Here is a 23,666-nt window from a genome sequence, read left to right as displayed (position 1 = left end):
TCTCCACCTTGGGAGCTCAACATAGATCTTGCTATATTGATGGGTGCTCCATTTGAACCCATTCACAGGGCCTCTCTACAGCACTTGTCATGGAAGACCGCTTTTTTAGTGGCCATCACCTCTGCTCGCAGAGTGAGGGAGATTCAGGCTTTATGCTGTAAAGAGCCTTCTGTCCTGTTTCATGCGAACAGAGTGGGTCTTATAACCCATCCGAATTTCCTACCTAAAGTGGTCTCAGATTTCCATATTAATCAGGCCATCACTCTGCCCACATTCTTTCCTAACCCTTCAAACCCTCCGGAGAGGTCCCTTCATTCACTAGACCTCAAGAGGGTCCTGAAATTCTACTTAGACAAAACCAAGATTTTGAGAAAATCAGGCCGCCTGTTTGTAAACTATGGTTCCTTAAATACTGGTTGTGCAGCTTCCAAGCGGTCCTTCTCTAGGTGGGTGGTGTATTCTATCTCTTTGTCTTACGAACTAACCAACAAAGCCCTCCTGGGCAAACCAAAGGCTCATTCTACAAGGGGAAAGGCCTCAACCACGGCTCTCCTTAGGAATGTACCTATTGCAGACATTTGTAAAGCAGCCACACGGCGATCAGTACACACTTTCACTTGTCATTACTGTTTGAACTCTGACACACAGGCGGCTGCTCAGTTTGGAAAAGCCTTGCTAAGAAATTTGTTTGGATAATTCATCCTTAAGGTGTTATATTTGCTGTTTTTATGCTCCTGCTCATCCGCGGGAAAGTGGGTATGGGCTTGCTATTCTATTCAGTGCTTATGACTATTGATGAGTATCCCCTGGAAGAGAAGGAGAAGTTAATTGCCAGTAATCCTAGTTCTCTTCCATTGGTATCCTCATCAGTCATAAGCAACCTTCCCGCCTCCCCAGATGAGTATTGACAGTATAGTAGCGTTTTGCATCTATGTCCTGGTTCCTACAGGTTAGTACACCATAAAAAAGAACTGACCTAACTGTGGTGCATGATGGGAGCAGGGGGCTCCTGGAGGTCCTAAAGGCACAGTGTCCAGGTTTTGGTGAGTCTTAAAGGCAAGGTGCCAAGTTATTTTGTTCTGTGATGTTTTTTCATATATGCAGCCTATGGGCTAATTGCCTGCTATTACTTCGTTTTTCCTCTGAAAATAAAGGGCGGAACATTATTGGACTGAATGTTCTCTATTACAGTATTTAAATGCAAAATTATTTTCCTGGGTGAGAAACCCGTGTAATTTTGGCAGATTAGCCTATTTGAGGTATAATAGGCTGCATGTTCATATATGTATACATGTTTATATACATGTATGTTTTGGAGGCACTCCTTACCTTTTTGCTTAAACATACACATATATGTATTTTTGTATATGCTCCGGGGTCCCGCACGTGAGCGGGGATTATTCAGTGATCGTGACTTTGAGTATACCCCTGGAAGAGAGCCAGGATTACAGGTAAGTAGCGTGTTCTTTTACTCACGGACGAGAAATACATAAAAATGTGTCTTCATTTGAGCTTGCGAGAGCACTGACAGTAATTTCTTAGACAAAACAAATCCCCTCATGTTGCTAATTTCTATAGAGAATGCTTTGTTTTAGACATTTTGCTGCGTCTAGATGTCTTTAGCTTTGTCACACTCTTGTCATGAATACAAATATTTGAGGTCTAGTTGTTGGAGCAGTTCGGCAAGCTGCAGAGGCACCCTGGGGAGTTGGCAGACAGACTGCTGCTGGTATTGCCAGTATGTGTTTCTCTGTGCATGTCAGAATGTTTTACTAGCGTGGATTTGATAACTCATAGAAAATGTGACCCCAGAACACTGCGGAATCCTCTGACAGGTGGCTGCTGCTGTTGGAAGAACAAGTTTTATTCTGAATATCAGGGTTTATTCTCCCATTGCCGAGGAAGTTAATGTGAATTTATAGAACATGTACTGTCATTTTATCTTTTGGAGCACCTTCCATGACCTCTATGAAGCAATCACACACAGTTCATAAAATCTCAGCAGAGGATTAGCATTTTTCACTGTGTAAAATCACCTTAGAACGCACGTTTCCTACAATTAGTATGGTACTACCCAAAAAATATTTTTATTGTGACGAAAATCTGTTATCACACTTTATATGTGCTTCTTTTTGTGACCCTCAAAACCTGCCTGCCAAAAGGCTTTTGTCATTTTTAGCTCCGCGTGGATTGCATTAGGCCCTCTGTATAAAGAGGTATAATGTGCAGAAAGTCCAGTGGATCGATCACAAGAGTACAGGGCTCTCACCTCAGGAGATCAGCACCATGTCTAGAGGGGGCAGGCCGGTGGGGACCAGTCAGGCACACTCTAGTGGGTTAGTAGGTTTCAGGGGACCCGCCTAAGGGTTCCTGTTTGGGCAATATTTAATAAATCTGACACTGGAATCACTGCAGGTTTATTACAATCAGATGTTTGGTACCAGACAGCCCATAATTCAGTGAAGCCATCATTGAGCTGGGAAACTCGTAATGATGAGTGTCCAGCCCATGTACTCACTATGGCTGCCCTGTTTACTTACAATATTCAGGAATCTACATGGATATTGCAGGGGCATATCTGCTCAGGCAGATATGCCCTCACAGGAAATTTAGTGCACCCTGCCTTACTTACCCATATCCATGCAGTGTCTGTGGACATGGCACACAGGGATGTGTGCTCCGTCGAGGTGAGGGGTGAGGCACAATGTATGCTGCCACCCTTGGGGTCCCTCTTCAGTGCCAAAGCCCTAGGTACCAGGGATACCATCTACCTGGGACTTACAAGGGCCATTGAAGTTGTACCAATTGAGAAACAAAAGGAACAGTTTAGGGAAAGCGCTCAGGAACAGTGGACCTGGTTGGCAGGGACCCTGTACACTTCTGGTCAAAGTTGCATCATTTTCCAGGCAAAATGTGGGGGCTACCCATGTCCCAAAGAGTCACTTTCCTACAAATGCTTAAAGATTTTGCTGCAAAAATGGCAAAGGACTTTGTTACTTTTCCAGCTCGCAATGGATGGCACTAAACTAATCTTGAGCTTATAAAGTGTGCTAGAAAAACCTGCATTTGGGGTGAGCAGTTTGAGAGTGATAGTGGTGCTGTAGAGTGTTCTATATGACGGAGCTGTTCTCCACCTACAACTCGGGAACTACCCTGAGTTCCCTACATCTTTTTGTTTTTGCATAATTTATGTGGCACTCCCAAGCATGAAAAGGTATTGTTTTGAGAACCTCTCCAACCTGCTTGAAATTACCAACCTCAAACAACTCTGCAATGAACCGACTCACATCAAAAGAGCAACACTGGAAGCGATCATCACCAAAAATGAACCGGTCTCTCTGAGATCGATCTCTCCCATTGACTGGTCTGACCACCACCTCATACTGTTTAATATTGACTCACATGTCAGATACCAGCCAATACGATCTGACAAACCTAAGCACTGGACCAGGAACATCAAAGGAGTCCCCATAACCGAACTGGAATCCAGGATTCATGCCCATCTACAACGCCAGCCTGCCACATTGACGGCCGATGACCTCACAGCCCACTTTAATTCAACAATGGCGGAGGTGTTAGATCAAGTAGCGCCACTCAAACATTTGAGATCTATTAAATCCAAATCTTGGTTCAACGTGGCTCTTATAACGAAAAACGACAACTCAGACAGTCGGAAAGGACCTGAAGACTAAACACCTCGACCCTACAGCTAAGGCAACTTAGATCTGCCCGGTTGGCATACAAAAAACTAATTTTGAGAGAAAAGGCCACTTTCTTCCGCAGCCAACTAGACCAGGTGAAGAATAGACCTAGAGAACTCTTCAACATTGTTAAAGTTCAAACAAATGGCACACCCCCTCTAGAAATAAATGCCACCAAGGATAGATGTGAAGAAATCGCCAGCTTCTTCACAGATAAAGTCACAAAAGTTGAGCAATCCTTCATCCAAACCTCAAATCCTCCCTCCCTCGCAAACTGCCTCCCTTTAATCACCCTTGACCGAACAGATCGAAATCTTACCACGGACAACCAGGACCGCTTCCAACTGAAAAATTATGCTAATTGGTTGGACTTCGAACTCATGTCGGAAAACGAGGCCTTCAATATAATATGCAAGACTACTTCCCACTCTATGGAGCCCCTCCCATCCACAATAGTAAAGAAACCCCACCACATCATTGCCCCTTTCTGGACAAAAATCATCAACTCCTCTCTTACATCAGGCTGCGTCCCAGACTCCCTTCAACTAGGACAAATTACACCCATACTCAAGAAACAAGGAGCCGACCCTAATGAGCTCAACAACCTCAGACCTGTCTCCAACCTCCCGTTCCTAGCTAAAACATTGGAGAAGTGCGTTCTCCAACAACTTATCAAACATATGGATGACTTCAACCTCCTCGACACCTTTCAGTCGGGTTTCAGGAATGGTTGTAGCACTGAAACAGCGATGCTCAATATTACAGACGATATCCACAGAGCCTTAGATGAAGGTGAAGCCTGTCTCCTCATCGACTTATCAGCTGCATTCGACACAATAAATCATCCAGCTTTACTTGAGACTTTGAAGAGGCGATTTGGCATCAATGGTTCAGTACTAAAATGGCTCACAACCTTCCTTCAAAAACGTTCACAACAAAATAAAATCAACTCCTGCCTCTCTATACCAACACGAATCAAGATCCAAACTTGGTTTAACTCAGACCACTTAAAGCTGAACCCGGACAAAACAGAAATAATACTGTTCTCTCCGAAAAGTAACCACCGACCAATTCAAGACTGGCTCAAGAATCTTGATGCTCTAAACTGCTTCTTCATCTTATCCGACTCGGTAAAGTCACTAGGCATTACCCTAGATAAGAACCTATCAATGAAGGACCACATCAAAAACTTTGCAAAAGGTGCGCTCTACTCACTAAAACGCCTCAAAAAAATTAAACCTTTCATTCCCCAGGATGATCTCAAGACAATAGTTCAATCCCAAGTCTTTCCAAACTGGACTATGGGAACGCCATCGTAACAGGTACACCAAAAGCTCACCTAGCCCCACTAAGGTCAGTCCTTAACATGGCAGCTCGACTCATAACTGGTGTAAAAATATTTGAACACATCACACCAACCCTCAACGCCCGCAACTGGCTTCCCATGGAAGGTAGATGTATCTACAAACTGGCCTGCATCACACACAAGGCCCTTCACGCACATTCCCCCAACTACCTAAACCGCACACTGGTAAAAGCAGGAAAATCCAGAACTCTGAGAAGCACCAACTCACTTCTTCTCATCCCTCCGAAATTGAAAAGGAAAACGACCCAGTGCCGAGCCTTTTCTGGTAACGTACCCAGGATGTGGAACTCATTACCCCTCCTTCTCCTGCTTCAAAAGGGACCTGAAACTCCAGCTCTTCAACAATTACTTTACCGTCCAAGCCAACTAACCTAGGCCTCAATAAGCTAGTGGATTCCCCTCTCACTTGACCTTCAAGGATGGGTGGTTATCTGACTGTTCCAACCACCTGCGTTTTTCTCCCCTTCACTGTATTCATAAGTATTATGTTTTTGCTTATACCTTTATGCTCCCTCTTATCCTGCGATGCAATGCAAATTTGTCTTTTCCTTTGTGTATGTAAAGCGCTCTGATACCCACGGGCCAAGCTAGCGCTATATAAAACTATATATATATATTCACTGAAAAAACCATAGGTTTCAGGGGTGTTATAGTTAGCTGGACTTTTCACTTGTACAAAACCATTGAAATTCCCCCGTTATAGTTAGTTCAGCTAACTATAACTCGCGCGCCCGCAATGCACTGCTGATGACGTCACATATTACATCACTCATGACATGGTCAGTGACATCACTCATGACATCACTGATGACATCTCAAATGACATCACTGATGACATCACTGATGACATCATCCAGTGAATGTGTGTTTTTCTGAAAATTAAATATGTTTTATATATGCATATCTCAAGGTCGATGGAAGAATAAATGGGTATATTTGTCTAAATGGATGATTTGTTTTTGAAAAATTGATTGTGTAACTGACTGATTAAGTGTATCATAGTGAATACATGGCTTAGTGAGTAATGTTTAAATATGTAAATATCTGTATCAGTCTCTCACTTTGTGTATAAGTGGCTGCATGGGTTGGTGAGTAGCTACATGGGTGTCTATATAGGTTATTAGTTGGTTTTTTGAGTATCAGTCTGAGTGTCTGCATGGTTCAGTGGGGGGGTATTACGTAGTGCATAGGTGCATGAATGAGTGACTCACTGTTTGTATGTGTTGAACACAGTATGTGTGCAGGACTGTATGGGTGGATGAGTGTGTGTATGGGTGTGTTAGTGAGTGAATGACTGTCTCAATAGTGTCTTTATGAGTAACTACATATGTTTTAAACTAGTATATGTGACTATTGGTGTATATATGTGAGTATATGTGAGAGTGAGAGATTGAAAGAGTTCCTGTATGAATAAGTATGTGTTTCTATAAGTGATTGTTTAAAAGACTAAGTATGTGTAAGTTTCCATAGAAGTAAGTGTGGTGGTGTGTGTATAACTGTATATGCAAGTAAATGTATGTTTGATTCTTTATTAGCATGAGTGACTATGTGTGTGAGTAACTCTATGGATGAGTGGCATTGTGTAACAGGATGTATAGGTGTATGAGTACATATGATGAGTACATGTATGAGTGACTGTATAGGACTGTTGGTGAATGAGTGGATGTGTATGTGGATCTTAGAATTACTGAAGAGGTTGTTGTAACTGGTATTGGTATGTCCATTGTTTTGAAAATTTTAGTCTCTATTTTTGAATGTGTCTATCAAAGGTTATATTAGGGTGAGAGGAGGTCTGCCACTCTATCACAAGGATGATGTCATCAGTGATGTCATTTGAGATGTCATCAGTGATGTCATGAGTGATGTCACTGACCATGTAATGAGTGATGTAATATGTGACGTCATCAGCAGTGCATTGCGGGCGCGCGAGTTATAGTTAGCTGAACCAACTGTAACGGGGGAATTTCAATGGTTTTGTACAAGTGAAAAGTCCAGCTAACTATAACACCCCTGAAACCTATGGTTTTTTCAGTGAATTTCTGAGGTTTTTTAAATGCTAATTCCTAACTATAACGTGCCTGAAACCTATGGTTTTTTCTGTGAATTTCAAAGGTTTTTTAAATGCTAATTTCTAACTATGCCTACAGAGATAGGACATGTGAAGAAAGAAGAAAAAATGCACAGAAAGAAAAAAAAGAAAGAAGCAACAGAAGTCCTCAAAGATAAAGAAAAGTGCAGGAAGAAGGATAACGTGCAGAAAGAACAAAAAAGAAGAGCAGAAAGAAGCCTTGTTGCAAAATCATCCTGTACCCTCAACTTTTTCAGACGGATACTGGTGGTAACTGAGTCTGACTAACCAGTCCTAGAGCCAGTGCTATGTTAAAAGACACTTAGAATACAGTGAAAACACCTACATACACTAGGGAACATTATGCATTGGGGTCCCCCTGTGATTAGCATGACCTCCTCTGTAAGCCCCTAGTATATAATAGGGCAGGGGGATTAAAACTACCTCTTAAAACAGGCCACAGGGCGTTTTTGCACACGTTAACTCAGGCCCCGTCCCCTCCCTTCACCACTGTGTAAACACGCCCTGTGTCCGTTTTTAGTTGGGAGATCAAGTTCATTTGAATCCTGAGGGTCCCTAGAGTCCAACTAGCCCACTAGGTACCTCCAGTAAGTGCCACAGAGCTGCGTTGCAGAGAGGTGTAAAAAGTGGCACGACCTGGACCACCTCTCTGCAATGCAGCTCAGTGGCGCTTACTGGAAGCACTTGGTGGGCTAGTTAGCCCCCAGGGGCCCTCAGTATTGAAGGGAAATTATATCCCCAATTTAAAACGTGCCATAGTGCGTGTTTGCACACGTCACCTCAGGCCCCGTCCCCTCCCTTCACCACTGTGTAAACGCGCCCTATGGCTGTTCTAAGTTGAGAGATTAAGTCCCCTTGAATCCTAAGGGTCCCTAGGGTCAAACTAGACCACTAGGTACCTCCAGTAAGCGCCACAGAGCTGTGTTGCAGAGAGGTCTAAAAAGGGGCTTGGCCTCTGAACACCTGTCTGCAGCGCAGCTCCCTGGCGCATACTGGAGATGCCTGTTGGGCTAGTTGGCCCTCAGGGACCCTCAGTATTGAAGAGGAATTAATTCCCCAATTTACAACTCGCCAGGGGGCACGTTTGCAGAGTGCTGCAAGGAGGGGGCGTGGGCTCCGGCACGATGCCAGTCTTTTATTTATTTTAATTTTTTAAGAAGGGGGGCTGTGTGGTTCCCCTTCTTATTCTAATTTATTGGCCCTGATGACCCCATCCCCCAGGGCCTGTCTCCTAATTATATTTTTTTGACCCCAATCCCCAGGGCCGGCCACTGTTTTTTATTATTTTTAAAAAATATATATTTATAGACACACCTAGGACATGCTGGACAAACCGTACGTACCTATCACCATGACGATTTGCGTGATATTCATTAGAAGGCGACTATGCATACAATGAATCCACGTGGAATGTATTTACACCACTAGTGAAGCTCTGACATGTCTGATGCCCTACCGTGCCTAATCCCGGTAGACACCCTTGTCGTTTATTTATACAAACATGGGCAGCTATTGACGGGCACATTTAATACACATGCACACCAAGCCATTCAAAGGGGATTCGACAAAAATTCGACAAAAACTATGCAAGAAACCCCCCTCATGGTTAATAAAACACACATCCACTGCCGAATGTGTAATACTTTTTATTTTACTCTCTGGAAGGGGAACGAACATCACTTGAGAGTCACAGCGCGCTCCTGGCAGAGCCCAATGCTGTGTTACACCCACCATTGCCTGGTGAGTGCCACACACCTCTGTGTTGTATTCCACTAGCTAGTGCATATGCTATGACACTCTCTAGCCCATGTGCACTGTAACACCACCCCGTGAATATGTCATGCCACACTTGTCTTCGCACGGGTTATATTGCCCCATCTAACGTGCCTTCCTCGATGCCTATGTTATAACGCACAGTGCTATGCCATACATATTACAATCTGGGATCCATATCTTTGTCACAGTGCATATGCAACGTTACACTCCCCAGCACATATTTTATATTACAACTTTAGAGACTAGCTAGGTTACACAACACTGCCCTGTGCATATTACACTCCAAGGCGCATATCGCATAGCACGCGCTAGTGCCTGTGCAATCTCGCGCTCTCCAATGAATCTGTCATTGCGCACAATGTATTGCATATTATATTTCACGCCCGGTTCATCTTATATCACACTTTTTGGTGCATAGTTTATACCATACACTATATCTAGTTTTCATTTTCATTCGTGCTCTCAGGACTATGTTCTATATAACACTGTGTTCACCTACCCTTTTCACGGGCATTACATTTTGCGATAGGGGGTGGAGGGTCAGGGGGTGTTTCTGCCAAGTGAGCCTGGAGTCACAGTCACAAACGTCCTCTTCTTCCTGAATAAAAGTGAGATTATGCTGCATACTTGTTCATATTTTAAGTAGTTCGCACAGACACACGTTTTAAAAACAATAAAGTTCCTAATACCCGCCTTCTCTGAACAGTTAGCTTGCTGCCCCATCCCCCTCCTCCCTATCCTCTGTTGTGTGAATCCATAGACTAGCCTCCTCCCTCCTGCCATGCATGGTCTGATGTGCTGCCACTGCCCTCAATTTAGTATGATGTACCAGTCCACTCCTCCTGCCCTCCATTGCCCAATTCTATGCCCCATAATTGACCTCCTGCTTAAACTCTGTGCTTAGCTTGCTGCCCCTATTCTCCTTCCCCCTGCCCTCCGATGTCTTTGTGCATGCCCCTGCTCCATCCTTTTTGCCCACCATGTTCCATGGACCTGCCACTCCTATCTACTCTGAGTGTTCTGTTGAGCTGCCACTCCCCTCCCACCTGCCTAGCATTGTCAGATGACTGTAACCTGTCCCTGCCGCCTCCACCCTGCCTGTCCACATGCCATGCCCCTATCCTCTTCCTCCTGTCCTACATTGTCCATTGTACTGCCACATCCTTCTGCCCTCCCTGGTCTGTTGTGCTGCAACTGCTCCTCCTGCCTGCCCCGTGCGGTCTGTTGTGAGGCCCCTTCCCCTGAACTTTCTTGTCTGTGCACAGGTCCTGACCCTCCCTTCTATCCTCCATCGTCCTTTGTGCATGCCCCTGCACCCTCCTTCTTTCCCATCATAGCCATTGTGCTGCCACTAACCCTCCCACTTGCCATGCATGGTCTTCTGTGCTGCCATGGCCCCTCCCACCTTCCCTGTGTGGTCAGTTAGCTGCCCCTGACCCCCTCCCACCTTCCCTCCATGGTCTGTGTGTATGCCATCACAGTCTCACTGTTGCTCTTCATGGTGTGTCTTGCTTCTAGTGCCCATCCTGCCTGACCTCCATGGCTATCTTGCTGCTCCTGCCCTGCCCCCTTGCCCCCAGCCCTCTGTTTACATGTGCAGACCCCTACTCCCTCCCTCCTGGCTTGTCTGTTCCATTGTAATGCCCCTGATCCGTCCCTCCTGCCCTTTACGGTCTGTTATGCTGCAGCTTTCTCTCCTGTCTGTCCATTATGGTCAGCTAGCTACCATTGCCTCTTGCCCCTCTGTTCTCTGTTGTCCATGTGCATGGTCCTGTCCCCTCCCTCTTGCTTTCTATGGATTGTTGTGCTGCACTCCCGTCCCGCATGCCCTGTGTGGTGTATTGTGCTGCTGCAAACCCTGATGCCTGCCCTGCAGGGTCAGTTTGGTGCACCTCTCCATGTCCCTCCTGTCCTCTGTTATCCAAGTCCATGTCCCTACCCCATTTCCTTCCATGATCCAATGTACCATACTTGCGAACATTTTGAACTTGGTAAGAGGGAGATTTTGAAAAAAAACTGGGGTATTGATTTTCCCCTTTGAGTTACATTGAAAAAGAGGAGATTTTAGACAGGAGACAGATCAAATAAAGCCCATTTGAGCTTAAAAACATTGGACGTTTCCTGGCTGAATCGGGTCTGTTGGCATGTATGGTTGTACTACCATTGTCTCTTCCTTCTGCCCACAATGGTCTATTACATTGCCACAGCCTCTCCTGCAAGTCCTGTATTGTTGGTTTGTTGCCCCTGCCCCCCTTTCCACTGCCCTCCATAGTCTGTTGTGCTGCCACGGCCCTTCCTGCCTGCTCAGTGTGGTTAAATTGTTGCCTTTGCACCCTCCTACCTGCCTTCAATTTTCAGAGTCCGTGCCCCTGGCCTCTGCCTCTCAACAGTATCCTAATGAACAACTAGATTGCTAACATTCTATATTTATTACAAAAGTGTGGAACGCCTGACGTCATCTTGATGTAATCAAAACTGTAATACCTAGAGCATTTCCTTTAGAAATTACATATATGAGAGGGTCTTATTGGCATCAAAATTATGGTTAGTGCTCTAAAAGACTAAAATGAGGACATATTTTCTGAGTTTTCAAATAGCGACAAAGCACTTTTAAATTATTTGTTATCTTTATGTTTTTTTATCCAGTTGACCACTTGATTAAATGTTGCACTTAGGGGAGAGGATGTGGTGTTACTTCCAGAAGTGCAGACTTTGCAACTGGGGAACCAGGTTGGAGTTTCTGCTTCAGCTCGACATTCTGTGATTCTGGTCAAATCACTTAGTCTCCCCATGTCTACAACCAAAATGAATTTGTTCTTGTGTGATGTAACCAATGCTCATGTAAAGCACTCCAATACCTGACAAGTCTGCACTATATAACACTGCAAAAACACAAAATAATAAGTGTTTTGCACACTTCTGTCATTGGGCTATATTTGGGCTACATCTGGGTGATTTTGGGCTACATTTGGGCTCTTTTGACTCTGGTGGCCATCTTGGGAGACTTATTTGTTATGAAGTTTCCTAATTTCCTCATTTACTGCAGTCTCCTCAGTAGGAAATACTTTCAGTTTTTTACTTTGATTCCATCAAGAAGGCATTCAGATGTGTCACACATTTGCCATAAATTCAGAATGTTAGCACTCTTTTTGCTCATTAAATCACTGTAGTAAAGCTACTGCTCACCAGGGAAAACTGCTGCTGGTATTGAAAGTGCATGTTTCAGTCTGCATGTCAGAATTTTTTAATGAAATAAAAGAGGATTTGAGAAGTCACTCAAAATGTGCCCTAATTTTTCTTTCTGCAGCACTAATCATACTTTTTATGGAAAAATGAACCCCCTCATTTTGTTCCTTTTTAAATTAAATGTTTTAAGAGTTACCACTTTAATCCAAGCAAGATGGCTTCAGGTGTGCCATACGTTTATCATAAGTAGGACTGTTAGCGCTCTAGTTGTTCTTTGGAACACTCTGGGAAGCTGCAGTAGAACACAAAGGAATCAACTGACAGTCTCTGCCCTAGTTGGATGTACATGTTTTACTGAGAATGTCAGACTTCATTCTCACATGACTGAGAAAGATAATGTGAATTTACAGAAAATAAGCTCTCAGATTAGCTTATAGATCACCTTCCAAACCTCTGTGGGAAAAGCATGAGAAAATATTTTTCTCTCAATCATGATATCCCAGCAGAAGGCTTTTTCACACGGTGAAATCACCTTAGAACATACCACAATTCCTAAAATGAGTATGGTACCATCAACAAATGATTTATAATGTAACTAAAGTCTTAAAACCTTCTATTAACTGCAATGCTTTTTAATGAGGTGCTATCATGTATATTGGTCCCAAGATGGCTGCCAACACTTCTTGGATGAAGTGCTGACAGCCAATCAGATCTCAGGATGAGATGTGTGGTTAGGCTCCGCCCACATATATATATATATGATTTTACTTTTGATTTTCTCAGGAACTACTGAACAGATTGACACCAGACCTGCAAAAGGCACTTCCCTGAGCTGAGGCCTACCTCTCTGCCAAATTATAGGCTATCTACTGGCGACCGCCAGTAGATAATATATATATTACCTACTGGCGGTCGCCAGTAGGTAGTTATAGTTAGGACCCTGTTTCCATAGGAAATCCGCAACATTCTATTTGGAATAACTTTGGCGCCGGTCGACGAATCCTCGCGAAATTTTCAAAATAGGTGGGGCGCTACGCTCCGCTCCTACCCTGAAAGTCTCGGGGGGATTCGTCAAGCGGGGGCTGAGAAAAAAGGGGGGTCCCAAAACGCGTTTTTCCCATGCATTTTTCCATAGGACCTTTAGACACAGCTACAGCCCGAACGGCCGAACAGAGTTACTTGAAATTTGGCAGAGAGGTAGTCTACAGGTCAAGGAAGTGCCTTTTGTAGGTCTGGTGTAAATCTGTTCAGTAGATCCTGAGAAAATAGCATTTAAATCAATATATATATCTGAGCCAGCTTACGGTGCGCTTACCGTGCGCTTACGGTAAGCTTACCATACGCGTACGGTGCCGTGCGCGAGCGCGATTCTGATTGGCTGTTAGATCTTAGTAAACATTCGAATCGGTCGAAACCAGGAAGCGGCGGCCGCCATTTTCTCTCTCGCACTCTGAGGGGGGGAGGAAAAACAAAGGCAAAAAAGATGTAAAGGGGCTGTTTAGACAGCTCCTAACCACCTAGCCTTGATGAAGGTGTCCCCAAAGAACCCCCAAGGCCAAAAATGCAATTTAATTTTTTTTTAAAAAATCGCCGATTACGCTTACCGTACGCGTACGGTAAAAATTATTTTAAAAAAAATTATCCACACTCTCCCCACCCCGCGTGCAAATGGTGCCCTTAGGGCACCATTTCTGCATGGCATATGTCAAATTTAAAAATATCAAAGATTACCTTTCACAACGAAGCGCATAATATGTCCTCCATGTGCGCACGGTGCGCGAAGCGCATCGTGCGTACATGGCCCATACATCGTAACGTGGGCACGCGGTGCGCGTAGCGCACCGCGTGCCCACCGTGCGTGCACGGCACTAACTGCGTAAAGTGGGCGCGCGAAGCGCACCGTGCGCGCACGGAACAAACTGCGTTAAGTGGGCGCGCACGCCACGAATTGCGTAAAGTAACTTAGCATTTAAAAAACCGTACAAATTCACTGAAAAAACCATAGGTTTCACACATGTTATAGTTAGGAATTAGCATTTAAAAAACCTTGCAAATTCACTGAAAAAACCATAGGTTTTACACACGTTATAGTTAGCTGGACATTTTACTGATAAAAAACCAATGAAATTCCCCCGTTATAGTTAGTGCAGGCAACTATAACTCACGCGACCGCAATCCTCTGCTGATGACATATGTGTCTTTATGAAAAAAAAATATTTGTAATATATGTATAGCTAAAATTTAATGGAAGAAGACATGGGCAAATAAGTGTCTAAATACAGTATTAGCATCAGCAGAGGATTGCGGTCGCGTGAGTTATAGTTGCCTGCACTAACTATAACGGGGGAATTTCATTGGTTTTTTTATCAGTAAAATGTCCAGCTAACTAGAACATGTGTGAAACCTATGGTTTTTTCAGTGAATTTGCAAGGTTTTTTAAATGCTAATTCCTAACTATAACGTGTGTGAAACCTATGGTTTTTTCAGTGAATTTATATATATATACACATATACACATATGCAATCACACTCTTCTCCTTAAATATACAATTAAGATATTGATATGGTTACGAATTAGATTTTTTTTTAAAAACACTCCAACATTCACAAGTTAAAGTTAACTCCATAATCCGGAACGTGCACAACAGTCGTGGAAAACGTAGTGTTCAAGATCCTTTTTTCATTTTTAATACGTTTAATCTATGTTAAATGAATAGCTTTGAAGGTATTAATAAAACATAAAATATATTTTCATTGGATACTCTGATTTATCCATAACCATACACACACACCTACGCCCCCTTCCCTCTTTTACCCTTGTACCGAGGGTTGCTCTCATATTTAGTCCCGGAAACCGTACCTGATATGCTCTGGTTTCAATGCCCGGGCCCCACTTATTGAGGGTCTTCATATGTCTTGCTCCTCTGCACTGCTGCTGCAATATCTGACTGCACTGTCATTATAATAGTTCTCAAGCTTGTGATAGAAAACCTTTCTTCAGCAGGTAGCTATTCCTACCTGCCCCCAAAAAATGCATGTTGGTGATGCGCCTGTGTGCCTTGTTTATGGCCGCTAAACTTTCCTTTTATAATTAGTTATTATTTGTTATTAATGTGTGTCATCTTAAGGAGCGTAGTAGCTTTATAGTCAGTCTGTCAGCGAGCTTGTCATTGTCATGGTAGTACAGTACAGAAATGTTCCTGTGAAGTCACAGTCCTTTCTGTCAGCGATGTATTCTCATGGTTTGAAGCAAGAATCTTTTTTCAAGTTAGGACTTCTTTCCGCCACAGATGACTGACAGTATACCAGATCTACCAGTTCATTTGTGTTTGTTTATTGGAAGCATTTTTATATTCTGATCATTTTCTTAATAAGAACTTACAAATCATTAAAAAATAAAAGTGTGTCCCATGAGGGATGAGAGAGCACGTCCATCTGTCTGACTCGTATCTACCAGTAGTGTCTCACTGTTTACTCTCCCTCTTTTTCAGATGCCAGTGGCATGAGCCCTCTGTCTTGGCTCCTTAATGATTACCTGGGGAACTCTGAGAAGTGCCGACATGCCAAGTATAGAGCTACCAAATTCAACTCCAGAGTGCGGCAGCTGAGTCATCTGCTAGTTCACGTGGATATCAGCAACGTGGAGGAGTTAAGGCCGCCCACCAAAGCAGGTCATTTTCATGATGATAATCCTTAGGTGGACGGACATGGCACATTGGAGGCTTCTAAAGTGTCATTTAAAAATAGCAACAGAGCATATGTATTTTATTGTGCTTTAGATTTCCATGCTTGTGTATTCATGCTGTTGCGTGCTCATATCCAAAATTATTATTGTAATTTGATTTTAAAGAGCCTGCTGGAATAGATGGATATTAACCTAGAAGGCTCCTATAAAATATCTGTGAAGAATTCCACTTTGCGGGGGGCGTGGCTAGCAGCCACAGAAGATGGCCACAGGCTGAGAGAGCTGCGTTAGTAACGAGCGATAATTGCCCTTCACATCCAACATAATCGTGGCCGGGAGGGCTGATTCAGAGTGGTGAGAGATCGCAGAGGCAGCCGCGCTCGAGCACCGTCTAAAAATCGGCAGAGAACGATTGCGGGGGTGCCGAGCGACAATCAGCAGATGGGAGTGAGAGGCGGCAAGATGGTGGCCCCCTGAGAGCCGTAAGAGGAGCCGATGTCGCTGGTCCCATAGCGGGCACAAGGAGAGTCGGCTGCCTGCGCTGTTCTTGTGGCAAAGCTGCGGCGCTGGGTTGTGAGCCGGTTGCACCCGATGGAGAGTGAGAGGAAGGCAGCGGTGAGTCCAGGGGGCGGCCATGTATCCCGGCAACATGTGGGCCCAGCCCTGCGGGCCCTGCTGACGAGGAGTCCCCACGCACTTGTGAGGAGGTACGAGCCGGGACTGCAGGGAAGGCACAGTGACACGCAGGGGGTGCGGATTGACCTCCTCCCCCCCCTCCCCCCCCCCGGTGGTCCACTTATCAGGCGCAGCCTCTGGTGGTGCGAGACTGCGGCCCTGGGAAGTGCGTGGCAGCTGTGATGGACCGGCCCGGTCGGGTGGCTGGAGGACAGAGGGGTAAACAGCCACTGATCGGTTGAGAAGGGCCCAGGACCGGCGTAATTGCAGTAGAGAGGTTCCTCAGAAGACTGGGCAGGGAGCAGTTGGAGGGTTGCCTGCACCCACGACTCAGCACGAGTGGGCTCCCCCCCGGACAGAGTTAGCTATGACGGAGCCGGTAGAGCGCAACTGCCTGCATTGATGGCCTGCGTCATGGGCCGCACCAAGGGGATGGGGCCAGGACAAACAAATCAAATCGATAAATACACGGTCGCCATGGGCCGCATTGAGGGGAGGAGTCCCCCATGAGGAGTTGGGTGACCAGAGTCCAGACCCGATGCTGAAAGACATCATGAAAGCGATTTGTGAACTGAAGGGCACCCTGGAACCGAAATTAGACTCGGTCTCCGAGGAGGTGAATCTCTTGCGGGCCGACTTCCGCAAAATGTCCGACAAAGTGGCCGCAGCGGAGGCGGACATTGGGGGCATCCAATCCAAGACAAAACGCCTTGAGGAACAGGTGTTGACCCACACGAAGAACCAGGTGGACTTATCGCCCGGCTCGAAGACCAGGAAGGGAGGGCCCGGTGCAACAACATTCGGGTGGTGGGGGTGCCGGAAGGAATGGAGGGGCCTGCCGTAGACCTCTTCCTGGAGGACTTAATACTCAACCATCTGAACCGTCTGTCGCAGTTATTCTCGATCGAGCGGGCCCACAGAAAACTGGGAGGCAAGACTCGGCCGGGGCCCCCCGCACAATTATTGCCTGTATCCTGAATTTCCAGGATCGAGATGCCATTCTGCAGGCTGCGCGGATGCATGGCGACCTCCGACATGAAAACGCGACGATCAGGTTCTTTCCAGACTTCACGCTCCATGTACAACTGCGCTCCTTTGATGGGGTGAAACGAGCAATCCGGGAACAGAGCGGGAAGTACATGATGCTCTTTCCGGCCAGACTCAAAATCCTGGACAATGGTAAGGCGTACTTCTTCGACAAGCCGGAAGAGGCGAGTGACTGGCTAGAGGGCTGGCATACTGTGGGCCGCAAAGGAGGACCACAGCGATTGGCGACGGACCGGAGAGGAGATGAGTCGGGCCAAGAGGCTGGAGGCCCGTCTGGCAGCTAGAAGCACTGACAAAGGACAGATGAGTAGCGATCGGGAGACCCTCCCCGGGGGCTGGGACTGAGTTGCGGCCTTGTGGTTGGGGTGGGGGGCTGCTAGCGGAGGAAAAATGGCAGTTGCGATGCTACCCAGACATTGGGGCCTGGACTTTTAGTTTATGTGGGTGGGAGACCTCTTTGCCACAACTCACTGGGTTGGGCTGCTCAGCGTGTAACTGTGGGGCATAGAATCCCAGATAGCAGGAAGATTGCTCTTCACGCTGGTGGCTAGACAGTGACCCCGCAATAATGGGTTCTTGTTTTTCTAACGGGCGACAGGCACTCTGCAAGTTTGGGTGGCGGGAAGTTGGGGACTCACCATGCAGGGATGCAGGGAGGGGAGTGTGGGGTTTGTTGGGTGTGTTGTATGTTTTTGTTTGCAGAGGGGGGAAGTTACACTCAAGACCTATACATCCAGCAGAGAATGAGGGTTGTCACGGAGAAAGTGGAGGGGGAGCAGGGAGGCCCCATTGCCAACAGCTTGATACAATGCCATTGAGCGACCCGGCTACTGTAAAGTTTTAGTCCTGGAATGTGAACGGGCTGGGCAATACGATCAAGCGCACGCTAGTGATGCAGTATCTGAGGAGGCATTCCCCAGATGTTGTTCTTATTCAGGAATCGCATTTGAGGGGAAGCAGATGTAAAGCCCTAGATCGGTTTGGCTATAAAATGGTAGTGCACTCTGGGTTTACATCCGGGGCCAGGGGGATGGGCATCCTCGTACGCAAAGCGCTGCCCCTGATAATTACAGACACGTGGACAGATACTGCTGGGTGTTTTGCCGCGGTGGTGGGCAAATGGGAGGGGCGCCTGTTGGTATTCTGCTCCTGTTATATACCGCAAGGGCTTCACTCTTCACTCTGTGATCCTCCCACAGCTCAGATCACTCATAGCAGACCTGCCCTCAGGCACCCTACTTATTGGAGGTGACACAAATGCAGTAATGAACCCAGCAATGGATAGGTCTGGCCCTCGAATGGGCACACAGGGGGAACGCGGCCTTGTGGACTTCACAAGAGCACTGGGTCTAGTGGACCTGTGGCGGGCACACAACCCTTCACTAAGGCACCATACTTTCTACTCGGGCAGACACGGGTCCTTCTCTAGAATTCTGTTCACTCACGCAGATAGAGTGGGGGATTTCTCTAACGTTCACCACATGGCGAGGGGGATCTCTGATCATGCACCGGTGTGTGCCACACTTAAAGGCCCGATTATTGATAGAGCAACCTTCCCGCAGATAGATCCATGGCGACTGCGAGATCCGCTACTTACTGATAAGCTCCGGGAGGGGTCCAAGCAGTATTTTAAAGAAAATATGGGGGCGGTACAATCGCATATCACGCTCTGGGAGGCATACAAGACGGTGTTGAGGGGGCAGGAACAGGCGTTGATTGGAGACCCTGCAATGTAGACAACTCGAGCAAGAGATCAGTCAGATGGAGGGCGAGGCTGAGATGGCATCATGCGCGGAGGAGCGACATCGGTTGGCGCTGAAAAAACGGGACCTGCGGGCACTAGCGGAAGGTGAGGCACGGGCATATGCGCTAGCCACCCAACACTGCCTGTACGATGTAGGGGAAAAGGCCCTTAAACTCTTAGCGTGGCTAGAGAGGCGTGACAAGGATAGGTCCTGGGTGGTGGAGATCCGAGACGCAGAAGGAGTACTTCAGACCACCAGTTCCTATAGCGCAGAGGCCTTCGCGGCGCACTTCGAGCACGTATACGCCCCGGTGAGCCCGACAGCGGATTGTGAGGAATTTCTTAGGGATTTTAACTTGCCAATGGTGCCCCTGGAAGCATATGATGATCTAGAGGTGGACCTCACGGTAGAAGGGTTGGGTAAAGCATTGAGTTTGCTTAAGCCGGGGAAGGCGTCCGGACCCAATGGGCTCCCGGTTGAAATTTACAAGAAGCAGGCAACGATCATACTCCCATCGCTCTTAGATATGTTACAGGAGGCGCAGGAGGTGGATCCTCTCCCGGCGGATCAAATGGCAGCCACGATCGTGGTGATTTACGAGGAGGGCAAGCTGGCAGATCAGTGCAGTTCCTATAGGCCTATTTCCCCTATCAACGTGGAGGCCAAGGTCCTGGCAAAGGTGTTGGCAGACAGGGTGCTATCGGTAATTAAAGACCTGGTACATGTTGGACAGTCAGGGTTTATGCCTGGTAGAAGCACTAGGCACAATCTGCGAAGGCTTTATGGGGTGCTGCACATGACTGAGGGTAATGTATCTCAGCAGATTGCATTGATGTCACTGGACGCCTCAATGGCCTTTGATAGTATCGAATGGCCATCCCTATTTTTGGTCCTTCAGTGGCTGGGCTTTAGCCCTTCCTTTTGCAGCTGGGTCAGACTCCTATAGGAGGGGCCTACGGCGCGAGTGAGGGTGAATGGTGCCCTGTCTAGATCCTGTCAGCTTCGGAGGGGCACATGGCAGGGGTGCCCTCTGTCCCCACTCCTGTTTGCCCCTGGCTCACTGGGTCAGGAGGGATCCTGAGATTTGGGGGTTGTGGGCGCTGGAAGATTGGGAAGGGCACATCTCTTTGTACACTGACAACATTGTACTATACCTGGCACGGCCGTATTACTCCATAGCGCGTGTTCTTCATATTTTTGAGTTGTTTGGTAGCTATTCGGGATACAATATCAATTGGTCAAAGTCGGTGATCTTTCCTCTCTCTGGACCCCCCTCCCCGCGTTCCACTTTGCTGCGCGGCCCCGGGGGTGGTGGATGGTTTTAAATACTTGGGGATATACATCACCAGGGACCAGAAAGAATTCCTGGCGAGAAATCTGGGGCCTCAAATGACTCGCTAACTGCTGATGTTAGCCACTGGCGCTCGCTTCCGCTCTCACTTATGGGACAGGCAGCTCTTTATAAGATGTTGATGCTACCGCGGCTTCTTTATATACTGCAGACGCTCCCTTTCAGGTACCATAGACAATCTTCAAGCGCATAGCACAGGAGGTGCTGTCTCTGCTGTGGGCGGGAGGGTCGCCGAGAATTGCCATACATAAGTTACATAGGGGAGTCTTTGATGGAGGGATTGCAGTTCCGGATGTCAGGCTGTACTATTGGGCCTCCCAAATGCAGGTGCTTAATGACTGGGTCTATGTAGGGATGGAAGAGCCGACCTACAGAGTGGATAGGGCATTGATGTCGCAGGGCAATTGTGAATCCCTCTTGTACTCCCGGCAGACGTGCCTGGACTGGCCGGAGCATACTAAGGTGGTGGTTCAATGTTGGAAAGACGCCAATAAATTCCTGGACTGAGCTGGGAGGCTGACGGGCAGAACAGCGCTTTGGGCAGGCGATCCTCTCAGGGAAGTCGCTGCGCTGTCGGCATTCAGGGGCAAGGAGCTTGATTGGCATTGAGTATCTGGGCGATGTATGGAAGGAGGACTCCCCTCGCACGTTTGACTACCTGCAGAAAGAGTACGATATGCACGACTCGCAGCGATACACGCATCTACGGCTTTTACATGCTCTGCAAACTCACATCCAACAGGGGGTTTCCATTCCGTACTATTCCCCGCTTGAAAACTGGCTACTGCTGGACCCCATACAGGGGAAACCCACCTCCACGATATAACGCAAATTGATTAACAACCTCCCGGATCCCTCGGTCTCTTTTAGGGCGGCCTGGGCTGAAGACCTTAGAGTTCTGGATGATGAGGACTGGCAGGAGGCGCTCCGGAGTCCTAGTGAAGTGGCTATGCGCGTCAGATTCGGATTGGTGCAGCTGAAGGTCCTGCATCGGGTTTACTATCCTCACATTCTGTGTTAGGGGGTGCAGGGAGGAAGGTACCTTCATACACATATTATGGGAATGTCCCGAGGTTTCCATTTTCTGGCGGAAGGTTACGGAAGTCATGTCGGAAGTGGTGGGCGAGCCTGTTCCATTAGACCCAAAATGGCTTCTTCTAATGATTAGAGGCGAGGCAGGCTGGTCCAGATATGTGGATATATGGTGGGCAAGTGTAATATTGCCAGACCGTGGGGGGGCGCTGGCACCCCCCCTGAATGAGGAATGGAAACGTGACCTCGATTGGTGCCAGAGGGCGGAGTAAACAGTGTATAAGAGTAGGGGGTGTGTCAAGAAATGGGAAAGTGTGTGGATGCCGTGGAGGCGTTACAGAGGGCAGTGGGGGGCAGAATAGTAACACAATGAGGAATAACAAGGGGGCCTGCTCAACCTGAGAATGTGTTGACTATGATTTCCTGTACATGGCAACTAATGTCCTCATGATATTGTCTCTGTATGATATGGTCTTTCAAGCTTTTGTTAATAAAAGGATTTAAAAAAAAAATAATAATAATTCCACTTTGGCTCATGCTCTCTTGAAAATGATTTTTCTGCCATCTGACCCTGTCTTGGCACTCGACCCTGAGTTATCGGGAAATCTTGAAGAATTGGTTTGTGCTGTGAATGCCAAGTGCTACATTGGTCGTTGCGTTCCTGAGACTGAAGTGATTCTGCGCCATGAAACACTTGAATAGAAAGTTTGTAATTGCTATCTGCCACTATCTACCAAGAACTCCCCACCAGGACAAGTGCAATAATTGATACTAAGTTCTGGGCCAGATCACTTTACACCTGGAGGTAGAAACGCTTGGTATTGTGTGCCATGTCATCTGAGTGGAAAAGCAGCTCAGAAAATGCAGAAGCCGCAGATCCATTACTGTTTACAGAAGAGTTTGTGGCATTGGGCTTCGATCTTGATGTTCAGTAAGAGTCCCATAGGATACGTCTAAGACAGAAGGTTGCTGCTTCTAAAATTGCTCAGTAGAGCTATAAATCGTACAGTTGATCTGACATAAGCCTTCTTCTCAGCCACCATTTAAGGATCCCACTCGGTCATAAACTCTCATTATCGTTCAGTTGCTTATCCTCTGATAAAACATGTGTTTTAGCTCGAATACCAAACTTCAGGATTGGAAGCCCAGAGAGATTCACTCTGACACCTGCCTTTCGTATCAGAAGATCCAAAATATAAATTTAAAAAATTGCCAAGTCTGGTTTCAACAAATTGAAACAGTTGTTCTCTCTTTAACCTTGAAAGGTCTTGCATATAGTGCTGAGAAGAACACTTTATCCATTACGCAGAGAGAAATGTTGCAATAACACACATTCCGAAAACTGGAACCAAGCCAGAGCGCTATTCCTCGGAACAGATTCTCGCATTGGTGCCAAAACCATAATCAAAATGACTGTTGTGGAAGCCTTAAAGGGCTCCTCTAGTTTTGCAGCGTGAATCTTTCTGGATTCACTATGCTGTGCATTATTCCGCCATCTAGTGGTTGGGTCCAGAATCGCAGTATTTTCTCTTTTTTTTTTTTTTTGTGGCCCAGGTGGGCGTCTTCATCCCACTATTTGGTGTCCTTCGTGCCGTAGAGGCGCTTTCTGCGGAAGCTCCCACCTTTGGTCGCCATCTTCAGATTCTTTTTTCCGCCGTTGGGTCTGGATCGTTACCGAAGAGTTCCAGAGTTTTTGGAAGAGGAATCAACGGAAAGGAGAAAATCGACGAAAATCAAAGTTTTCAGACACACCAGACTACAGGTCAGGTAACCGGGACGACGAGGGAGAAGGTTTTCAACCAAGATTTCTACGTTCAACGGAGAAAGCGCTCGCAGGGGGCTCCCTGAGCACTGGGATGGACAAAACATCCTTCAAGTTTTGCACCAATTGCCACCACAAATACACCCAGAAGAACCAGCATCCAGTCTGGAACCTCTGCCTGCCGCTCGACCACAGCAGCGAGGACTGCAACGCGTGCTCGGCGTTCACTCCCAAGACACTCCGGTTAAGAG

General features: G+C 46.6%; 1 protein-coding gene across 1 annotated transcript in view; it reads left to right on the top strand.

Annotated features, from left to right (window-relative positions):
* The window catches only part of LOC146813655 (cullin-9-like), a 570,887-nt gene that overhangs the window by 403,761 nt on the left and 143,460 nt on the right, over positions 1-23,666 (top strand). Inside the window, exon 25 of the mRNA XM_085610143.1 lies at positions 15,610-15,789. Coding sequence (XP_085466269.1) covers positions 15,610-15,789 — 180 coding nt within the window. The remainder of the gene's footprint in view (positions 1-15,609; positions 15,790-23,666) is intronic.

This window comes from Triturus cristatus, chromosome 6 (genome assembly GCF_964204655.1).
Source record: "Triturus cristatus chromosome 6, aTriCri1.1, whole genome shotgun sequence".
NCBI lineage: Eukaryota > Metazoa > Chordata > Amphibia > Caudata > Salamandridae > Triturus > Triturus cristatus.
This window is presented reverse-complemented; position numbering and strand designations above follow the sequence as displayed.